Source organism: Dasypus novemcinctus, chromosome 12 (genome assembly GCF_030445035.2).
Source record: "Dasypus novemcinctus isolate mDasNov1 chromosome 12, mDasNov1.1.hap2, whole genome shotgun sequence".
In the NCBI taxonomy this organism is placed as follows: Eukaryota; Metazoa; Chordata; class Mammalia; order Cingulata; family Dasypodidae; genus Dasypus; species Dasypus novemcinctus.
The window spans coordinates 36,460,762-36,483,787 of record NC_080684.1 but is presented as its reverse complement, the minus strand read 5'-3'; the positions used below and the strand labels follow the sequence as shown (position 1 = coordinate 36,483,787).

Genomic DNA, 23,026 nt, shown 5'->3' with positions numbered 1-23,026 from the left:
AGGCTCACCAGGCTAGCTGGAGAGACAAGGTCTACTGAGTAACACCCATCTCCCCACACAGCCCCAAAGAAACCACTTCCTCCTTACCTTTCCCCGGATCAAGGCTTTGAAAGCAATTCGTGCAATTAGGTAGGACCAGATGATATGCAAAACCTGTAGGACCAGGAGAAGGCCGTTGAAGAGCCACCAGGAAGGATAGGGCCCGATTATCTCCCAACTCTCAAAGAGGGTCGTGTTCAGAATCCTAGAAGGGGGAGGCCGATAGTTATATTCTAGAGTCAAAGCTGAGTTCCCTGGGAATCAGAGCCCTGGTGTGTATCCCCCCATACCTTCTATCAGTTGAAGTTCCAGGGACATATGCATCCACAGTGAGAAAGGAATAAAGAAAGGGAGCCTATGGAGTTTTCTTTTAGGGACAGGGGAAGATACGAGTCTTAGGAACCAATGAGTTAAATCATATCATTAAGTACTTCAAATAAGCAGAGTTTCACAAAATTAGGACAGCAGCAAAATCATAATCCTGGGTATTACTCAGATCTTTAGGTGTCACGGGAGTGTACGTAGCTGATTCCCTCAGACTAAACAACATCTCCAGCTCACAGAGTCACTGGCTTTTTGACATAAAGCAGTGAGTCTAGATGTGAGAGTCTGATGGGCAGGGTAGGGGACGAGGATGGAGTACAGGAACACAGGCAGCAAGAGCCCGACAGGTTTGTAATCAGTGCAAGGGAAGGAAGGGAATTACTCTGGCACACAATGAGGACTGTTCCTCAGAGCTCTATCAGGAAAGACGGGGGCCAGCGGCATTGGATACCCTGATTCTGGCTCACAGTCTTGCTGGAAATATTGGGAGAGACAGCTGAGATCCTGCAGGGACCATAAGGGGTCAGGTGAGGCCAATGAAAAAGCAAGGCAATAGGGTTCTTGGACTTCTGCTCCCCAAAGGTCAAAAGGTATCAGCTCCACAGCCCTAGCACCTACCAGAATGGATAGATTCCTAGACGAGTGACCACAAAAACAGCACTGAAGATCACAAAAAAGGTGTCACAGAGCCGCTGGTACTTGGCATAATTGGCCAACTTGGCTGCCTGGAGAAGGGAAGATAATAATAAAGCCAATTCTCTCACAGGAAGTTGAGTGATATCCTCTTTTTTCATTAAATGTTAAATAAAAACATAATGAGTTCTTCCATGTGTGATATGGTAATGTGTAAATGGCAGGCTTCGTGGAAATGTAATACAAGCAGCAGGGAAAAGGACTCAAATGTGCTTCCTAGAAACTGCTTTTTCAGGAAGGGATGATGACAAAATAAAAGGACAAATATTTAAGTATTTATAAACTATTGAAACTCTTTCAAATAACTTAAGGTCCTGTGCTTATGGCCAAGTGGAAATGGGAAAAGGCACTGTTGTGAACCCCTGTTCAAACAAAGTTAACAGAGGAGTTAGAGGGCTTCCCCTTTGGCGAGCTACCACAGCATTCAAACATGGACCTCGCTGACATCTCCACATTCCCCTTCATTTGAACTTTGTAAAACTGTATGGAGCTATAATCAATGTTTGATATTTCTTAATAAAGGCATTGAAAAGCAAAAAAGAAAAACAAAAGGAAGGAGAAAAAGAGAGTAAGAATAAGGAAAGAGGGAGTGAGTCTTACCTCCAGCAGGAAGTCTGAGGCATCATGTAGACACATGACCAGAGTTCCCACCCGAACCATGTTGTTGAGGTAGGAAAAGGTGATTAGCCCAATGGTGGCCAAGTGATGCACAAACATGATCAGGAAGTCCTAAGAAGGAATGGAAAGAAGAGAGGCAGGTAAACGCGAGGCCATGAAGAGGCTAGCCAACTCAATTATTTCTTAGGATCATAACCCTCCCCTTAGAGGTATCAGTATCCTTCCTATAGATACAATGCTATTAATGATGTTCTAGTTCTTGAGTTAGGTGATGGGATTATTCACAAATATACATTCTAATTTTTTAAGATTTATTTCTTTTTATTCATTTATTTCTCTCCTCATCCCTTGTTGTTTGCGATTGCTGTCTGCTTGTCTTCTTTTTTTAGGAGGCACTGGGAACCGAAACCAGGGCCTCCCACGTGAAGCAGGCACCTCATCACTTGAGCCACCTCTACTCCCTACATGCTATTATTATGCTTCATAACTTACATATATTTATATGTGTCTCAATACTAATAAATATTAATAAAATTTTAATAAGGAGGGTGGGCAGGGGAGGGCCAGTGCTTCTGAATATAGGAAAGGCATCTGAACTGAAGAGCAAAGGCTGAGATTAGTTGCAATCTAAAACTCTTTCTAGCTAACATTCTTTGAGTAAGGATGAGGGGCCACCAAGAACAAAGAATAGAGAGATAGCAAAGGTCCCTAATGTCAAACAAAGGTCAGAGCCAGCTTTTCTGGAATCAGGCCTTGCAATTCCTACGTTCTAACTAGTTTCCTGAGCCTCAGACACGTAAGAACCTTGGAGAAGAATGAGGAAAAGGGCATTTTCTGAGCTGGTTAACTGTTCTCACTCTGGGCTTACCTGAAGTCTCAAACATACTTCAGGTCTCATTTTGGGGACCATAATAATCCCATCAAACCTACTTTCTCCCTCTTTTGTGGTTCCAGTCAGGGCAGAGAATATTTCACAATGGCAGTAATGGAAGCTGCTAGTAAAGATGACAGAGTACATTAGGGAATTGAGGAGCCAATGTTTTTACCTTTCTTTTAATGTCTGTAAACTGAGAAAACATAAGAGACCAATAGAATGCCAATTCCATGATATAATAGTAATAAAGCCCACTGGTGAGAGGCTGGAAGAGAGAGAGAAGTAGTTAGAACACAAGCTAGATTCATTCTACCTCTGCTACTTTCTTTTTCTTGGACAACCAATATCCAAAATGGTTAGACACACTCTGCCTCCCCAGACTTTGGGTTGGTGTGGAGACTTAAGCCTTTTCCCTTTGTCCTTCTACATGTATATTTAGTTCTCATTTTTTCGAGATCATATAAGGTTAACATACTATGGCAAAATCAAATCAAATGTCCAAAATTCTGGGCACTTAGTGTTTTTCAGGGGATTAAATATGCTCAGGCTTTCGCTTCTGCCTTCTTAGCAGTCCTCTGTTATTTATCTAGTATAGCTGAGAACAAAGATACTCTTTTTTTTTTCCTCTTCCCTTCCCCCCTCAGTTGTCTGCTGTCTGTGTCCATTTGCTGTGTGTTCTTCTGTGACCCCTTCTATCCTTATCAGTGGCACCGGGAATGTGTGTTTCTTTTTGTTGTGTCATCTCTCCATGTGTGCGGCACCACTCCTGGGCAGGCTGCACTTTATTTTGCGCTGGGCGGCTCTCCTTAAAGGGTGCACTCCTTGTGCATGGGGCTCCCCTACGTGGGTGACACCCCTGCGTGGCAGGGCACTCCTTGCGCGCATCAGCACTGCACATGGGCCAGCTCCACACAGGTCAAGGAGGCCTGGGGTTTGAACCGCAGACCTCCTATGTGGTAGGCAGATGCCCTATCCATTGGGCCAACTGCGCTTCCCCGAAGATACTCTTAAGGGGACTCTGCATCACCCTTGATAGAAAAGGGACACATGAACCAGAAAGCACTTCAGTAAGTGCCAAGATGCTGCTTTTCTTTTCAGCCTAAGTAGGGTGAATATAAAGGGAAACCCGGAACTAAAGCTCACTGGATTTCACTGCTATGGTAGCTCCAGAAATAGACACTCTGAATATATGACTCAAAATGACTGAGCCTGTAATCCCTCAAGAATATCAAGAAAATGCGCCATCTCTCATGGGACTGGCATACACTCTCTTTTACCCGACCTAACATACACACCAGGGCTCAAATCCTACCTGATATGGATAGCTATGCCAACACTGTCGAATGTCCCAGAACCAAGGTGACTAAAAGAAAACAGATAATTCAGGTCAGTCTTCAGGATTCTCACCTGGCTCCAATAACAGCCCTCTACAATCCCCTTCTCTCTATGCTAGGGGCAAAAGAGAGATGGGGAAGAAGCAGAAATCCCCACTGCCAGTGTACAGAGATCACTAAGGGATCAAAAAATGTCTAGATTTTTCTTGTAGAACCAGAAAGTGCTATTACAAATAGAAAAACCATGCTTTGAGATAAATACAAGCAGGGAGAGTTCTAGAATAGTTTTAGGAAACATCACTACTTGGGATATAAAAAATGGGTAGGCAGGAAGACAATGATTCCATTTGACAATCAAGAGAGAGCTCTCCATACCAAAAATTCAAAAGTCAAAAGTAATCACCATGAATGGAATTTCAATTATGTCCTTTAAGGAATCAAATCATCCAAGTCACTGAATTTATTGCCTTTATGTTGTTTATAATATTGTCTTATTACTCTTACAATGTTTATAGGATTTATGGTAATAACGTCTTTTTTCTTGATACTGTTAATTTATGTTTTCTCTTTTTTCTTGATCAATCTTGCCAGGAGTTTACTGATTTTAATTGAACCTTTCAAAACATCAACTTTTGGCTTTATCTTTTCTCTATTGTTAGTCTAATGCCCATTTTACTGATTTCTGCTTATTTTTATTATTTCTTACCTTTATTTTGGGTTTACTTTGCTCTTTTTTTCCCAGATCTTAGAGCAGAAATTTATATCATTGATTTTATTTTTATTTTTTTTAAAGAAGATACTGGGGATTGAACCTGAGACCTCATGTGTGTGAAGCAGGCACACAAACAATGACCTACACCTGCTCTGTTAGATCACTGATTTTCAACTTTTTTCCTAAAGAATTCTAAATCTATAAATTTCCTTTTAAGCATGGGTTAGCATGGTGTAGCTGCATTCTACAAATTTTGAAATGTTAAAATCTCCAGTATGATTGTATATTTGTTTATTTCCCTTTTTGGTTCTGCCAGCTTTTGCTTCATGTATCAAGTCACTTAACTTCTTGGGTCTCAGTTTCACCATCTAAAAGAAGTTTATATTAGATGACTTCCAAGATTTTTCTATACCTAAGATTGTGCGATGCTATCATGAATTGTAATTCACTTCTAACTTTCGAATCTTTGAAAATTGAGGAACTATTCCTCAGTTCTTCAAAAGAGACCTCACTTATATCCTTTAGAGAATAATAGTGTGGTACAGGGAAAAAAACAGAAAACATGGAATCAGGAATCAAAAAGCCTGAAATTCCTCTGACACTGAAATGATAATTGAAAAGTGGGATAACATGTTACTCACTTTAAAGGGTTATTCAGTCCATTTCTACAACTGTCTCCTCTGTGGAACAGTAGTTTTGCCGAGTACTTTGTAAACTATCAAGTGCAATACTGATTTAATTATTACTGTTATTATTAGCCTCATTTAGGGGAATAAACACCATGAAGTTATTGAAACAGAAGCCAATCTACTTAGCATATAAACTACATCATTGCAGGGAAAAAAAAAATCAAGGGAAAATAAACATTTGTAGGTATTCAACTATCATCCTTAGAGACCTAGAAATGATTAGAACCCAAACACAGGACCAGAAAAAGTTCAGACTTACCGACCACAGAAATCTAATTCCATAGCAGAATATACATAAATAAAAAGTGAATCTCCACCTGAGTGTGGAAAGAGTAGACGTTAGACAAATGTCCACCCAAGGGTAGTCTCTGAGGCTAGGGGAAGTCAAGATAACACAGTTGCTGGTAAGAAACAGGGTAAGTTCTCAGAATACGGACAGATACTGTTGCCTAAAAAACTAAAGACAGAGGCATCTTCCAAGTTGTTTAAAATAGATTTCTACAATTGTATTCTGGCTTTAATCAGATACTTACCCAACCTTTCTTCCCCATCAGACTCCCTGATGATAATGCCTAATGTTTTTCTCTGCATGACAATGACCAATTTACTTAATATCTGTTTCTAGCAGATAATTAGTAAAATCCCAGTCAGGTGAAACGAAATATAGTGTTTCCCTGAAAAAGGATGCTCCCCACCAAAATGGCAATTTACAACAAGCTGGTACTATCTCCGTCAAGGTGTTTAAAGGGGTATATATCTACCTGTAGAAATGCAGTTGAGGAATTCACTCCCATTTTATTTGGGAAAGAGGAACAAAATGGAACTACTTCTAGCTTAGTGGAAAGCATATCCAAGAAATTAAGGGTCGCCAGTCTTCTAGTTCTCTCCTAGAAAGAGAGGCTGAGGCAACCCTCCACATCCAGCGACAGCAGTCCTAATAATAGAAGTGATTTCCAAAGGGAAAAACTTAGACCAGTTACACCCCCCATCCTCCTTCCCCCCTCCCTCTTTACACCTACATGCTTTCACAGAATTTAGTGAGCGTTGGGGGCTTGTCCTGATTCCTCCGATGGCGAAACCAGCATTGGATTTTTCGGACATCCCAGTCCAGCTGCTTTGACAGGCCATCCAGCCTTTTCTCATCAGGATACTGCACATGTATGATCAGAATCAGAACATGCCCTTCCCCTCAAGCCCCTCGTTAGATGTCCTTGACTAGCTGAGTGGCTAAGGTACTACAACCACATTAGTTCAAGTGATGTTTATCTTGCCAGGTTTCATCTGAAAGTCATTTTTGGTAGGAAGAGACAAACACCTTTACTGTTTACCTATATACTTCTTTGTTCTTCTCCCTCCAGCCCAAGCTGAGTGATATTAGATAAAAGATATAAAAAACCTAAACTGCAAGGGCTATCAGTTTTGTCCCCATCTTGTTCATGCAATTAGGTAATGATAGAGGTTGGAGGGGAAAAAAAAATCAAGAAATAGTGTGTGGCTGGGTGGTGGCGGTAGCTGCTATGCCTAAAGGCACATGACCTTGACTTATTTAGGGGCCTTGACCCTAAATCTAGAGTTATTTGGACTACCCAAACATGAAAAACCATCTCCATCCTATTTTTGCCCTTGCAAACACTTGCTCTTCATCCTCCCCTGTCCTATGGGGCAATTTTCCTCTCTGTTTCCTTGCCTACTTACCTTGGTAATAGATAAAAACACCTTTTCAAGGATGGCATTGGGTTGGGCCTGATAAGGATCACTGTCCTGGATGCCAACATGGAGTGCACAGGGCTTGGCAATGAACCTGTAATGCAGAAAACCCAAAAGCCAATTCTAAATAAGTTTAGCTAAGCATAGAAAAGACCATTATTAGGGGATTGGGGAGAAGAAAAGGGCTGAGAACCAGGACTCCTTGGCTTGATCCTAGATTCTGTACCATTAACTCACTTCAGAAGTGACCTATTCGGAACATAAGCTCCCTTTCCATTTTTCCCTGGCTTCTCTGTTCACATCTTGAGTTTTACAGTCAGAAAGACCTAAATCAAAGCCCCACACTACTACTTACTACCTATTTGAACTTGGGTTAAGTTATTTAATCTGTCCAAGCCTCAGTTTTTTCCTTCTATGAGACAAAGACATTATCAGTATACCTGCTACTCAATATATGGCTCAGGTACCAAAATCTTATTAGTATTTCCCAAAAGTTTATTAGAAATGCAGTAATTTGAGCACTTCCCAGCTCTGCTCAGAATCTGCTTATGATTAACAAAATTGCCAGGTGATTCATATGCCCATTAAAATTTGTGAAATGTTGATCTATATCACAAGAGTGTGACAAGGAGTCAATGCAATGATTACTATGAAAGACCTTGGAAAGTGTAATGTACTTAATAGATGGTAGTCTTCCTTATTTTGAAAGAGTAAGATGATCTTAAATTGGAGGGAGGAGTAGAATTGAAGCAGAGCTTTTCCTTTACACAGATATCCTGCTTTGTGATCATGTTCCTGAAGAAAGAAATCAGGAATCTAGGAAGACTGAGAAGGAAATTACCTATTAGCACTCAATTCTAGACCCAGATCTACCACTAATAATTTATATAAAGGGTCAAGTCACTTAAACTCTTGGGTCTCAGTTTTACCATCTAAAAGGAGTTTGGCTAGAGGACAGGTAGAGACTGTGTATACGGCTGCTCTGGGGCTCATTACACCAGGAGAAGGCAAGCCACCACGCAGAAGAGGGAGGAGCGAAGGAAAGGAGTCTCGAAAGCAGGAGCAGGTGCCCATTCCCCCACCTTCGGCACCTCCACCTTCAAAGCAAGCAGCAGTCTGCAGTGGACTGAAGCAGATGTAGACTGGGGGTTGCAGGGGTCTTTCTTCCAAGAAAGGGAAGAGGGAAGGTAACAGCCGACAGCAAATACAGATTTTGGCCAGTGAACTTGGTCTGCTGCATTGAAGGGTTGCATACTTCCAGGCCAGGTGGGGCAGCAACATTGTTTACACTGAGAGGGAGTGTTTACACTGGCATGGAGCTATATAAAATGCCTTCTGGAACACCCTCTCTACTGCCCTGGGCTGGTTGTGAGGAGGCAGAGGGAGGGTGGGTGTGGCTGGACAAGGGAGGAACAGCTTCTGACAAAGTCTGTGAGGCTTGGCCAGCCCTGAGTACATTGCTTCTGCACCACCCTCTTGCCTGCCCACTGGAGGAGTTACACTGAATACTTTCTCCCCTAGCACCTGAGTTGAGTGGTCTGCCAAAGAGTACCACCTTTTGGTTAGACCAGAAAACTGCATGTAAAGGAAGAAATAAAATTAATACAAGAGGCAAGCAGATGCCTTAACTCGCCCCCTCTCCAAGGCCCTTGGAAACTGGCCTGCACCCCCATCACTGGGTCCTACTTTACAGAAATAGAAAAGCCAATTACCAAATTTATTTGGAAGGGAAAGGGATCCCAATTAGCCAAAAACATCCTAAAAAAGAAGATTGAAGTTGGAAGACTCACACTTCCTGACCTTGAAATGTATTATAAAGTTACAGTTGTCAAAACGGCATGGTACTGGCATAAAGATAGACACATTAATTGAAGGAATCAAATTGAGAGTTCAGAAATAGACTCACACCTCTATAGTTAACTGTTTTTTTTTTTAAGATTTATTTATTTATATATTTCTCTCCCCTTCTCCTCCACCCTGGTTGTCTGTTCTCTTTGTCTATTTGCTGCATCTTCTTTGTCCGCTTCTGTTGTTGTCAGCGGCACAGGATCTGTTTCTTTTTGCTGCGTCATCTTGTTGTGTCATTTCTCCGTGTGGGTGGCGCCATTCTTAGGCAGGCTGCACTTTCTTTTGCGCTGGGCGGCTCTCCTTACAGGGCACACTCCTTGCGCGTGGGACTCCCCTACGCGGGGACACCCCTGCATGGCAGGGCACTCCTTGCGCACAGCAGCACTGCGCATGAGCCAGCTCCACACGGGTCAAGGAGGCCTGGGGTTTGAACTGTGGACCTCCCATGTGGTAGACGGACGCCCTAACCACTGGGCCAAGTCTGCTGCCTGGTCAACTGATTTTTAAAAATAATGAATTTACTAAAGTATATCACTCATACATAAACATACATAAACAATAAGTGTATAATAATAGTTGTGAACTTACAAAACAAACATATATAACATCATACAGGAATCTCATAACTCTCCCTACCACCAATAACTTGCATTGTTGTTAAACCTTTTTAACTAATGATTGAAGAGCATTCGCAAAATATTACTAACCAAAGTATTTTCTCCCAACCAACCCTATTATTATCTTTATATCATTTACATATGAACACACAAAAACAATTAAGTATATAGTAAAATTTGTGAACTTACAAAGCAAACATGCATTAACATCATATGGGGGTCCCATACATCAACACTCCAACAACACCTTGCATTGTCGTGAGACGTTTGTTACAAATTATGAAATATTGTCAAAATCTTACTACTAATCATAGTCCTTATCTTATATTTGGTGTGTTTTCCCCCCAACCTACCCTATCATTATTTTTTAAATATATTTTTTATGACAGAATTTGTATATTTATAAAACAATCATGTACATGTGCAGAATTCCCAAACAACACCCCTCCATCAACACACTACACTGTGGTGAAACATTTGTTACAAAGAAGATAGTATCTTCTAATTGTTACCATGTCCATAGTGTAAATTTGGCTCACATTTTCCAGTCTGCCTCATTATCAACACAGTACATCTTTTCACACAGAAGTAAGAATATTATATTATTATTGCTAACCACAGTCCATAGGTCACTCCAGCCATACTTTTCCCATGTTTCTCCACATTCCCAACACCCTACAGTAGTGATGCACATTTGCTCTAGCTCACAAAGGACACTCTTGCATCTGTACCATCAACCACAATTCTCATCCACTTCTTGGTTTACTGTGCTATTCAGTTCCTAGATTATTTTCTATCATTCTGTTAATTGGCATTTACATCCCCAGACCACCCTTTTCAGCCACATTCTGATTTATATACCAGCTGTTACTCACTATGTGTTACCATCCACGCCATACATTTCCACACTTTTATAGTAAAGCTAATTAAAACTTCTACATATATTAAACATCAGTAGTCCATTTCAGTCCTCCTCTTATCTCCCTTAAGAATCCATCACCTGGGAAGCGGACTTGGCCCAGTGGATAGGGCACCCGTCTATCACATGGGAGGTCCATAGTTCAAACCCCGGGCCTCTGTGACCTGTATGCAGCTGGCCCGTGCGCAGTGCTGATGCGCGCAAGGAGTGCCGTGTCATGCAGGGGTGTCCCCGCGTAGGGGAGCCCCATGCACAAGGAGTGCACCCCGTAAGGAGAGCTGCTCAGCGCGAAAGAAAGTGCAGCCTGCCCAGGAATGGTGCCACCCACACGGAGAGCTGACACAACAAGGTGACGCAACAAAAAGAAACACAGATTCCCATGCCGCTGACAACAACAGAAGCGGACAAAAACAAAAACACACAGCAAATGGACACAGAGAACAGACAACTGGGGGGGAGGGGAAAGGAAGAGGAAAAAAAAAAGAATCCATCACCTACTACTAGGTCTTGAAGGTATTTTCCTACAATTTCTTCTAGAAGTTTTATGGTTCTTGCTTTTATTTTTAGGTTTTTCATCCATTTTGAGTTAATTTTTGGATAATGTGTGAGATAGGGGTCCTCTTTCTTTCCTTCTTTCAGCTATGGATATCCAATTCTTTCAGCACCATTTCTTGAATGGACTGTTGTGCACAAGCTGTGTGGGTGTGACAGGCTAGTTAAAAATCACTTGACTATACATGTGTGTGTCTGTTTCTGAACCATCAATTTGGTTACATTGGTCTATGTGTCTATCTTTAGGCCAGAACCATGTTGTTTTTAACACTACAGGTAAGTATTATGATTTAAAGTCTGGAGATGAGGGTTCACTTTTCCTTTTTATGATGTTTCTGGCTATTCAGGACCCCTTATCCTTCCAAATAAATTTGATGATCCTGTTTTCAATTAAAAAAAAAACTGCTGGTAGAATTTTTATCGGGATTGCTTTGAATGTTCTTCCGGTTATTTAGGTCTTTTTTAAATTTCTTTTAACATTGGGTTGCAGTTTTCTGAATACAAGTGCTTTACATTATTGCTTAAGTTTATTCCTGACTATTTGAGTTTTATCTGTCATATTTTATTTCCACCACTCTTTTGACACTTTTATTTACTACTATTTACTTATTTAAATAGTTATTTTTATTGATATAATCTTCATTTCTAGACTCTCTTCCAGGCCTTTCTCTCCTGCCTTTTCTTTTCAGGCTCTAGCACACCCTATACTATTTCCTGAAAATCTGGTCTCTTACTTAGAAATTCTCTCAGTTTCTGTTTATCTGTGAATATTCTAATCTCACCCTTATTTTTGAAAGACAGTCTTGGTGGGTATAAGATTCTTGGCTACAAGTTTTTCTCTTGTAGTATCTTAAATATATCAGACCACTATCTTCTTGCCTCCATGATTTCTGGTGAGAAATCCGCACTTAATCTTATTGGGTATCCCTTATATGTTATGCTTTGCTTTTCTCTTGCTGTTCTCAGAATCCTCTCTTTGTTTTTGGCATTTGACATTCTGATGAGTATGTGTCTCGGAGTTGGTCTATTTGGATTTTTTCAGATGGGAGTATGTTGTGCTTCTTGGACAGGGATATCTATGTCCTTCAATAGGGTTGGGAAATATTCTACCACTATTTCTTCAGATATTACTTCTGACCCATTTCCCTTCTCTTCTCCTTCTGGAACACCCATGACATGTATGTTTGCACACCTTTTGCTGTATTTAATTCCCTGAGACCTTGTTCAATTTTTTCCATTCTTTTCTTCATCTGTTCTTTTGTTTGTTCACTTTCAGAGGCCATTTCTTCAAGCTCACCAATCCTTTCTTCTGCCTCCTCAAATCTGCTATTATATGATTCCAATGTGTTTTTTAAAAATTTTTATTGAAGTATATCATCGTACATGAACACAGATAAACAATAAGTATATAGTAAAGACTGCAAACTTATAAAAAATAAACATACATAACATCACACAGGGGTCTCATATATCACCCCTCCACCAATTCTTTGTATTGGTGTAAAACATCTGTTACAAACTATGTAAGAACATTGTCAAAATATTACTACCAACTATATTCCTTATCTTATATTTGGTGTATTTTCCCCCCAATTTTTTACTATTTTTAAAAAAATATTTTTGTTACAGATATTGTGAACTTGCAAAACAATCATATAGATGTGTAAATTTCCCATACAACTCCAGATTCCAATGTTTTTTAAACTTCATTTACTGCACCTTTCATTCCCTTAAGATCTGCTATTTTTCTATGTATGCTTTCAAATTCTTCTTTGCACTCATTCAGTGTCTTCTTAATATCCTTAATCTCTTTAGCCATCTCCTTGAATTTATTAAGAAGATTTGTTTGAACATCTATAATTAGTTGTCTCAACTCTTTTTTTTTTTTTTTCAACTCTTTTATGTCATCTGGAAGTTTGTCTTGTTCCTTTAACTGGGCCATAGCTTCCTGTTTCTTAGTGTGGATTGTAATTTTTTTGTTGGTATTTTGGCATCTGGATTACTAGAATATTTATTCTGGGTGTGGTTTTTCTCTTTAGTTTAGGGCTTCCTGTCCTTTCTCCCTTGTTGGTTGTACAGTAGGAGCTATAAGGTTTTAATTGGTGCTATAAGCTGTGGTGGCTCAAGCTGCCCTCATTGTGCCAGGGACCAATGAAGCTTCTCCCAACTTTCTCCTTTCCCAGGGGTAGGGACAGAGTCGCAGCTATGTGGAATAATCCAAGTTGTGCAGGCCTAGATTGTAGTTGCCCAGAGAGACTGATGAAGCTTTACACCCCTTTCTCCCCTGCATGGGGCAGGGATGGAGCTGCAGGTGTGGGCAGCAGTCTATGCAGTACAGGTCCAAGATGACCCCAGTTGCCCCAATAGATTTCCAATTTTCAGTCTGTGCCAGCCAAAGGTACCTGCGGTTATGTGGTTAGGCTGGTGCAGGGCCCACCAGCTTCCTCCCTACCAGAGGTGGACTGAAGCCTAGTCTAGGGCTGCAAGCCAATCTGGGTGGAAGAAACTGGCTCCTGCCGTCACTGTGATTTTTGGTTCTGGCTTTCACTCATGTTGGGGGCAGGGTCAAATTGGCAACCACCAGCCTCTTCCAGACTTGAGCTGATTCACACCCCAGCTGTTCCCAGGGTTATATCTTAGCTAGCTGAGTCTACCAATCAGTAGCCGAAATCGGCAGCCAACTCTATCCTCCTCCCATTTTTGGGAAATGGAGCATCCAATTCCAGCCACAGAATAGCTCCTGGGGCAGCTCATGCTGCCAGAGTAGGATAATCACCAGCCTCCGTGGCTTGGCCAGTAATTTTCCAGAGAGGCTTCCGCAGGTCCCCGCACCTTCCTCCCTACTGGAGGTGGCTCTGGGGCCTAGGCTAGAGCTGCAATCTGATCTGGATGGAAAGAAGCCGGTCGCCACCAGCACTGTGATTTTTACCCTGCTTTCCTTGTGCCAGGTGTGGAGTTAAGATGGTGGTTACCAGCCTCTTTCTGACTTGGACAGGCTCAAACTTTAGTTGTTCCCAGGACTATACTTTAGCCCATTTAATTTACTCATCAGTAGCTGAAGTTGGTGCCCAACTGTCTCTTCCTCCCCCATTTTTTGGGACACAGATCTGTCAATTCCAGGTGCAGAACAGCTCCCGAGATGGCTTTTGCCCCCAGTGGAGGATGGGCACTGGCCTCCGTGGAGCAGAGCGCTCTACTTATGAGTCTTCTCTGCAGATGGGCAGTCTCCTCCTTCCATTCCTTCAAGTTTGTTGCAGGATGCTCTTCCAGCCTTCTGGAGTACCCAAACAGGTGGTTCAGCTACCTCCAGATAGTTCTTGGTGTTTACTAACTGCCCTGTAGCAGCAGCTGACTCTAGGAGCTCCTTACTCCGCCACCATCTTGCTGGTTCTCAACTGATTTTTTTTTAATTCACCAAAATACATCACTCACACACAAACACACACAAACAACAAAAGTACAACAGTTGTGAACTTACAAAACAAACATATACAACATCAAACATATATATAACATCTCACCCTACCACCACCAACATGTACCACCTTTAAACCTTTCCAACCAATGACCAAAGAGCACTGCCAAAGCACCACCACTAAACAAAGCACTTCTCCCCCAACAAATCCGATCACTACTATCTCCATATCATTTATATATGAACACACACAAATAAGTAAGTGCATAGCAAAAGCCGCAAACCCACAAAGCAAACATGCACAACATCATACAGGGGTCCCATACATCAACCCTCCACCAACACCCCGCACCGTCATGAGACGTTTGCTACAAACTATGAAAGAACACTGTCAAAATCCTACCACTAATCACAGTTCCCATCTTACATTTGGTGTGTTTCTCCCCCAACCCACAGGACTATTAGTTTTTAAATATATATTTTTATGACAGAAGTTGTAAACCCACAAAACAATCATGCACAAATGTGCAGAATTCCCAAACAACACCCCTCCATCAACACACCACAATGTGGTGTGTCATTTGCCAAAGACAAAACAATATCATCTGATTATCGCCATGTCCATAGCACACTCCTGGCTCACATTTTCCATACTGCCTCAGCATCAACATAGCACATCTTCTGCACAGCTGCAAGAATACCACATCACTACTACTAACCAGTCCACAGGTCACTCCATCCATCTTCCTCCCATGCTTCTCCACATTCCCAACACCCTGCAGCAGTGACACACATCTGCTTCAGCTAACAAAGGACATTCTTGCATCTGTACTATCAACCACAACTCTCACCCACCTCTTTGTTTACTGCGCTATCCAGTTCCCAAACTATTCTCAAGCATTCTGTCAACTGGCACCCACATAACTAGACTACCATTTTCAGCCACATCCCCATCTACAAACTAGCTGTTACTCACTGTGTGTTACCATCCACTCTATACATCCCCACAATCCTACAGTAAAGCTAATTAAAACTTCCACATACATCAAACATCAGCACTCTACTCAGTCCTTCTCTCATCTCCCCTAAGAATCTACCACCTACCACCAGGTCCCGAAGACATCCTCTAACAATTTCTTCCAGAAGTTTCATGGTTTCTGCTTTTATCCTTAGTTTTTAAAATCCATTTTTAGTCAATTTCTGGACAAGGTGTGAGATAGGGGTCCTCTTTCCTTCTTTCAGCTATGGATGTCCAATTCTTTCAGCACCATTTGTTGAATGGATTGTTCTGCCTGAGTTGTGTGAGTTTGACAGGTCAGTCAAAAATCACTTGATCATACCTGTGAGGGTCTGTTTCTGAACCATGAATTTGGTTCCATTGGTCCGCTGTATCTGTCTTTAGGCCAGTACTGTGCTGTTTTTACCACTATAGCTAGGTAATAAAATTTAAAGTCTGGAGATGAGGGTTCACTTTTTCTTTTTATGATGTTTCTGGCTATTCAGGACTCCTTACCCATCCAAATAAATTTTATGATTGTGATTTCAATTTTTTCTTTAATGCTTGTGGAATTTTTATTGGGATTGCATTAAATCTGTTTATCAATTTGAGTAGAATTGACATTTTAATGATATTTAGTCTTCCAATCCATGAGCATGGAATGTTCTCCCAGTTATTTAGGGCTTTTTTGATTTGTTTTAACACTGAGTTGCAGTTTTATGAATAAAGTGCTTTACATCACTGTTTAAGTTTATTTCTGACTATTTGAGTTTTATCTGTCATATTTTATTTTCACCACTCTTCTGACACTTTCAATTACTTTTATTGATATAATCTTCATTTCTAGACTCTCTTCCAGGCCTCTCTCTCCTGTCTTTTCTTTTCAGGCTCTAGCACACCCTATACTATTTCCTGAAAATCTGGTCTCTTACTTAGAAATTCTCTCAGTTTGTTTGTCTGTGAATATTCTAATCTTGCCCTTATTTTTGAAAGACAGTCTTGCTGGGTATAAGATTCTTGGCTACAAGTTTTTCTCTTGTAGTATCTTTAATATATCAGACCACTGTCGTCTTGCCTTCATGGTTTCTAGTGAGAAATCAGCACCTAATCTTATTGGGTATCCCTTATATGTTTTGCTTTGCTTTTTCTTGCTGCTCTCAGAATTCTCTCTTTGTCTTTGGCCTTTGACACTCTGATGAGTATGTGTCTTGGAGTTGGTCTATTTGGATTTTTTCGGATGGGAGTACGTTGTGCTTCTTGGACAGGGGTATCTATGTCCTTCAACAGGGTTAGGAAATTTTCTACCATTATTTCTTTAAATATTCCTTCTGCCCCATTTCCCTTCTCTTCTCCTTCTGGGACACCCATGACACATATGTTTGCATGCCTTTTGCTGTGATTTAGTTCCCTGAGACCTTGTTCAATTTTTTCCATTCTTTTCTTCATCTGTTCTTTTTTATGTTCACTTTCAGAGGCCATTTCTTCAAGCTCACCAATCCTTTTTTCTGCCTCCACAAATCTGCTATTATATGATTCCAAAGTTTTTTAATATCATTCATTGCACCTTTCATTTCCATAAGATCTTCTATTTTTCTATGTATGCTTTCAAATTCTTCTTTGTGCTCATTCAATGTCTTTTTTTTTTAAGATTTGTTTTTTATTTATTTCTCTCCCTTTCGCCCCTACCCTCACCCCTGTTGTCTGCTGTGTCCATTTGCTGTGTGTTCTTCTGTGACCATTTCTATCCTTGTCAGCGGCGCTGGGAATCTGCGTTTCTTTTTGTTGCGTCACCCTGTTGTGTCAGCTCTCCGTGTGTGCGGCGTCATTCTTGAACAGGCTGCACTTTCTTTTGCGCTGGGTGGCTCTTACGGGGCACACTCCTTGTGCGTGGGACTCCCCTACGTGGGGGACACCACTGCATGGCATGGCAGTCCTTGCGCGCATCAGCACTGCGCACGGCCCAGCTCCACATGGGTCAAGGAGGCCTAGGGTTTGAACAGTGGACCTCCCATGTGGTAGGCGGATGCCCTATCCATTTGGCCAAGTCCGCTTCCCCCAATGTCTTCTTAATATCCTTAATCTCTTTAGCCATCTCATTGAATTTATTAAGAATTTGTTTGAACATCTATAATTAGTTGTCTCAACTCCTTTATATCATCTGGAGGCTAATCTTGTTCATTTAACTGGGCCATAGCTTCCTGTTTCTTGGTGTGGATTGTAGTTTTTGGTTGGTGTCTTTGCATCTGGCTTACTAGATTATTTTTCCTGGGTGCAGTTTTTCCCTTTAGTTTAGGCTTCCTATCATTTCTCCCTTGCTGGTTATGCAGTAGGAGCCAAGTATGTAGTTGGTGCTGTTAAGCTGTGGAGGCTCAAGCTGCCTTCATTGCACCAGGGACCAATGAAGCTTCTTCCAACTTTCTCCTTTGCCAGGGGTAGGGGCAGAGTCACAGCTATGTGGAATAATCCATGTCCAGGCCTAGATTGTAGTTGTCCAGAGAGACTGATGAAGCTTTACATCCCTTTCTCCCCTGCCTGGGGCAGGGATGGAGCTGCAGGTGTGGGCAGCAGTCTATGCAGTATGGGTCCAAGATTGCTAATTGCCCTGCTAGACTTCTGATTTTCAGTCTCTGCCAGCTAAAGTTCCCAGCAGTTACCTGTATTGGCTGGTGCAGGGCTCCTTAGCCTCTTGCCCGCCACAGGCGGCTGCAGGCTGATCTGCATGAAAGAAACTGGTTCCTGCCGACACAGAGAGTTTCAGTCAGCCCGGCTTCCCCTCAGGCTGGGGCAGAGTCAGAATAGTGGCTACTGGCCTCTTTCTGACTTGGGGTGGTTCTCACCCCAGCTGTTCCCAGGGTTATCTCTTCACCAGCCAAGCCTCCCAATCAGCAGTCAAAATTGGCAGCCAACTGTCTCCTCCTCCCGTTTCTGGGAAATGAAGCTTCCAATTCCAGCCACAGAGCAGCTCCTGGGGTGGCTCATGCCGCCAGAGTACGACAATCACCAGCCTCCGCAGCTTGACCGGTAATTTCCCAGAGAGGCTGGCGCAGGCCCTGCAGCTTCCTCCCTGCTGGAGGTGGCACTGGGGCCTAGGCTAGAGCTGCAATCTGATCTGGATGGGAAGAAGCCGGTCCCCACCAGCACTGGGATTTTCAGTCAGCCCTACTTCCCTTCATGCCAGGTGCGGAGTTAATATGGCGGCTCCCGGCCTCTTTCTGACTTGGACAGGCTCAAATCTTAGCTGTTCTCAGGATCATACTGCAGCCCACTGAATTTCCTGATCATAGTTGAAATTGGTGCCCAACTGTCTCTTCCTCCCCCGTTTTGGGAAAGTGGAGCTTTCAATTCCAGCCACAGAACAGCTCCTGAGGCGGCTTGTGCCTCCAGTGGAGGATGGGCATCGGCCTCTGTGGTGTGGAGCGCTCTACTTATGAGTCTTCTCTGCAGACGGGCAGTCTCCTCCTTCCACTACCCCGAGGACATTGCAGGATGCTCTTCTGGTCTCCTGGAGCCCCCAAACAGGTGCTTCAGCTAGCTCCAGATAGTTCTGGGTGTTTGCTAAAGGCCCTCTAGCAGGAGCTGACTCTAGGAGCACCTTACTCTGCTGCCATCTTGCTGGTTTTCTTCAACTGATTTTTCACAAGTCTACCCGGTCCGCTTTTCTGGGACAAAATATTCTCTTTAACAAATAGTGCTGGGATAACTGGATATCCATAATCAAAAGAATGAAAAGAGGGTCCTTCTCTCACTATACAAGAATCAACTCACAATGGATCAAAGACCAAAACATTAAAGCCAGGACCATAAGACTCCTAGAAGGTAACATAGGAGAACATTTGCAAGACCTTACAGTAGTGGGGGTCTCTTACACCTTATATCCAAAGCAGGAGCAACAAAAGAAAAAATAGATAAATGGAACCACCTCAAAGGACTGTAAAAAAAGGGTGAAAAGGCAGCTTACTCAATGAAAGTATTTGGAAATCACACATCTGACAAGGGTCTAATATCCATGATATATAAAGAGATCCTACAATTCAACAATTAAAAAGACAAATGACCTGATAAAAGACTTGAATAGTCATTTGTCTAAAGAAATACAAATGGTGAAAAAAACACATAAAAAAAATGTTCAACATCACCAGCTATTAGGGAAATGCAAAGCTACAAAGAGGTATCATTTCACACCTACTAGAATGGCAACTATTAACTAAACAGAAAACTACAAGTGTTGGAGAGGATGTAGAAAGATAGGAACACTTATTCACTGTTGATGGGAATGTAGAATGAATGGCACAGCCACTGTGGAAGTCTGTTTGGTGGTTCCTAAAGAAGTTATACATAGATATACCATATAGAACCGTCAATACCGCTACTAGGTCTATACGCAGAAGAACTGAGAGCAGTGAAACGAACATATACCTGCACAATGATGTTCATAGCGACATTATTCACATTTGCCAAAAGATAGAAACAACCCAGGTGTCCATCAACTGATGAATGGATAAAAAAATTGTGGTAAATACATGTGATGAAAAACTATTGAGATGTATGAAGAAATGAAGTCATGAAGCTCATGACAACATGGATGAACCTGAAGGTCATTATGTTGAGAGAAGCAAGCCAGGCACAAAAAGACAAATACTGTATGATTTTACTATTATGAACTAAGCATAATGAGCAAACTCATGGGGTTAATAGCTAGAATATAAATCACCAGAGAATTAATGTTAGAGAATGGAAAACTAAGGTTTAATCTGTGCAGAATTCATAAAAAGTTGTTTGTAAACTTTTGGAAATGAATAGGAATGGTGAATGCACATCTCAGGATTTGTAATTAGTATGGGTATGATAATGGGTTTTTTTGCTTGTTGTTATTGTTTAGGAGTAATGAAAATTCTCTAATATTGATTGGAGTGATGAATGTTGCAACTCGGTGATTATACCAAATTCCACTGATTGTACACTTTAGATAAATTATACGGTTATGAACAACAAAAAAATAATAGGGCGGTTTGGGGGAAAAACTCACCAAATATAAGATATGGAATATAGTTAGTACTAATAATTTGACAATGCTCTTTCATAATTTGAGACAAATGTTTCACAACAATGCAAGATGATTATGGTGGGGTGAGGTATGGGAGCCCTCTATGATATTATGCATGTTTGTATCATAAGTTCACAACCTTTACTATATACTTATTGTTTATATATATTCATGTATGAATGATAAATTTCTAGAAGAATGTTTCTAGGAGGAAGGTGTGGTCAACAGTATCAAGTGAAGCTGTAAGGACTGAAGTATACACTAGATTTGGCAATTGTATATCTGTGGTAACTTCTAACAAAAAGATACCAGTAAAATGGAGACTCTAAAAGAGAGAGAGAGAGGTAGAGGAAAGAAGTGGAAATAGCCAAGACTCAAGAAGCTTGGCTGAGAAGTGAATGCCCTCAACTTCCTGTATTGGAACCACTCTATCTAAAACTAATCTCGCTGTGTTTTAGATCCATTCCCTTCCTGAACGGAATGGTGGAATAAATTCTATTTATTCCACCATTCTTCTATTCTCTTCAGCCTTGCTCTCTACGTATTTCTTCTCATTAGATCATAAACATACTCAAGTTTTTCCATCTTAAAACAGCTATCCTTTGTCCCTAGCATCCTCTGGCTCTTTCCGACCTCACAACTAAAGTTCTTAAAAAAAAGTTCTAGCCTCATGATTTCCCTTCCAACTCCCACTCATTCCTCAATCCTCCTGCCTCCTTCCCTCGTCTGACATCTGACCCTACACTCCAACAAAGTTGTCAACAATCTCTTTATTGTGCTTTTCAGTCCTTTTATCTTAACTGACTTCTTCGCAACATTACTGAACATGCCCTCCCTCTTGGATTCCTCACTGCCACGCTCTTCTTGTTTCCTCTCCCTACATCCCTGGCAGTAGATCCCAGACTGCCTGATATATATTCCTAGCTGGGTGACCTTGGACAAGTTACTTTCTCTGTGCTCCAGTTTTCTTACCTATGCAATGAGGAAAACAATAGTACCTATTTACCTCATAAGTTAATAAAAGGATTCAATGTTTAGTACTTAGAACAGTACCTGGGACATGGTAAGCAGTTATTAAATGCTAACTATTGATATCATCAAATACTGTATGGCTGATGTACTTCTATCCCCTTTTGGGTGCCCTTTCCTCTGCCTTTCCCTAAAATATGGTGTTAACTCAGCTATACAGGTTCTTTTATTAATCTATATCCTCATCATGGGTGATCTTACACAGTTACATCAGAGGTTCTCAAAGTATGGTCTATGGACCTCTGAGGGTCCCTATGACACTCTCAAGGGGATAGCTATTACCATGGTATTACGAAGTTATTTGCCTTTCAACATAATGACACTTGCAACGATGGTGCAAAGCAGTGGTGGGAAAACTTCGGCACCTTCACACAAACCAAGGCAGTGGTACTAAGCCAGAATAGCAGAATATTGTATTATTCACTTCTCAGCCCCTCCATTAAAAAAAAAGAAGCCACCAGTTTCACTTAAGAATAGCCTTGATGAGAGGCTCCAGGGATCCAGAAGGATGGGGAGTTATTGCTTAACGCATACAGAAGTTCTGTTTTGGGTGGTAAAAAAAATTTTAGTAATAGATGGTGGTGATCATAGCAAAACATTGTAAATGCATTTAATACCACTGACTGTATACTTAAAAAGGGTTGAAAGGGGAACTTTTATGTTATACATAAATATATATGCAAATATGTTACCACAATAAACATTTTTAAAAGCATGTCCTTGACAAAGCAGTACAAATTACTAATTTTATTAAATTTCGACACTTGGGTACATTTTAAAAATATATCATGATGAAATGGGAAGTACACATAATAGTTTTGCTGCATACCAAAGTATATGGTTATCTGGAGGCAAAGCACTTCTGCTACGGTTTGGAGTTGTGAACTGAACCAAATCACTTTTCATGGAACACCACTTTTTCCCTGAAAGGAAGACTAACAGACAACTAAGGTTACTCAGACCTGGGTATTTAGCAAACATTTTCTCAAAAATGAATGAAGTGATCATGTCACTTCAAGGAAAACAACTGGCAGCATTTGTTACCAATAATAAAATTCAAGCTTTCAAGAGAAAAACTGGAATTTTAGAAAACATACCTGCTGTTGAGCTTGAGAAATTTCCAATATTTTAAGGCTTTTCTGATGAGATTGGTTACAATGAGATGAACTAATACAACTTTTAAATATTATATAATGATACATTTTGAAGATATGCATAATTCAGTCGACCAGTATTTTCCAAATGATCAATATATTCAAAGTGCAAGTTAGACCAATGGATTTAATATAAAATACAGTTATCAAAGAATATCAAATTCTCTGAGAGGGCTATTAAAACAGCACTTTTCAGTGACATCTCAGTGAGGTCTGTTCTTTTATTTTTTTTTTAAGATTTATTTATTTATTTTTCTCCCCTCCCCCCCACCTGGGTTGTCTGTTCTCTGTGTCTATTTGCTGTATTTTCTTCTTTGTCCACTTCTGCTGTTGTCAGTGGCACGGGAAACTGTGTTTCTCTTTGTTGCATCATCTTGTTATGTCAGCTCTCCATGTGGGCGGCACCATTCCTGGGCAGGCTGCACTTTCTTTCGCGCTGGGCGCCTCTCCTTATGGGGCGC

General features: G+C 41.2%; 1 protein-coding gene across 2 annotated transcripts in view; it reads right to left on the bottom strand.

Annotated features, from left to right (window-relative positions):
- CERS5 (ceramide synthase 5) overlaps nt 1-23,026 on the bottom strand; it is a 48,611-nt gene that overhangs the window by 2,924 nt on the left and 22,661 nt on the right. For both annotated transcript variants that reach the window (XM_058308254.2, XM_058308253.2), the window contains exons 2-9: nt 6,979-7,084; nt 6,303-6,433; nt 5,543-5,600; nt 3,861-3,911; nt 2,721-2,813; nt 1,657-1,785; nt 982-1,088; nt 88-244 (exon numbers count right to left, since the gene is read on the bottom strand). In XM_058308254.2, the coding sequence (XP_058164237.1) occupies nt 88-244; nt 982-1,088; nt 1,657-1,785; nt 2,721-2,813; nt 3,861-3,911; nt 5,543-5,600; nt 6,303-6,433; nt 6,979-7,084 (832 nt within the window). The remainder of the gene's footprint in view (nt 1-87; nt 245-981; nt 1,089-1,656; nt 1,786-2,720; nt 2,814-3,860; nt 3,912-5,542; nt 5,601-6,302; nt 6,434-6,978; nt 7,085-23,026) is intronic.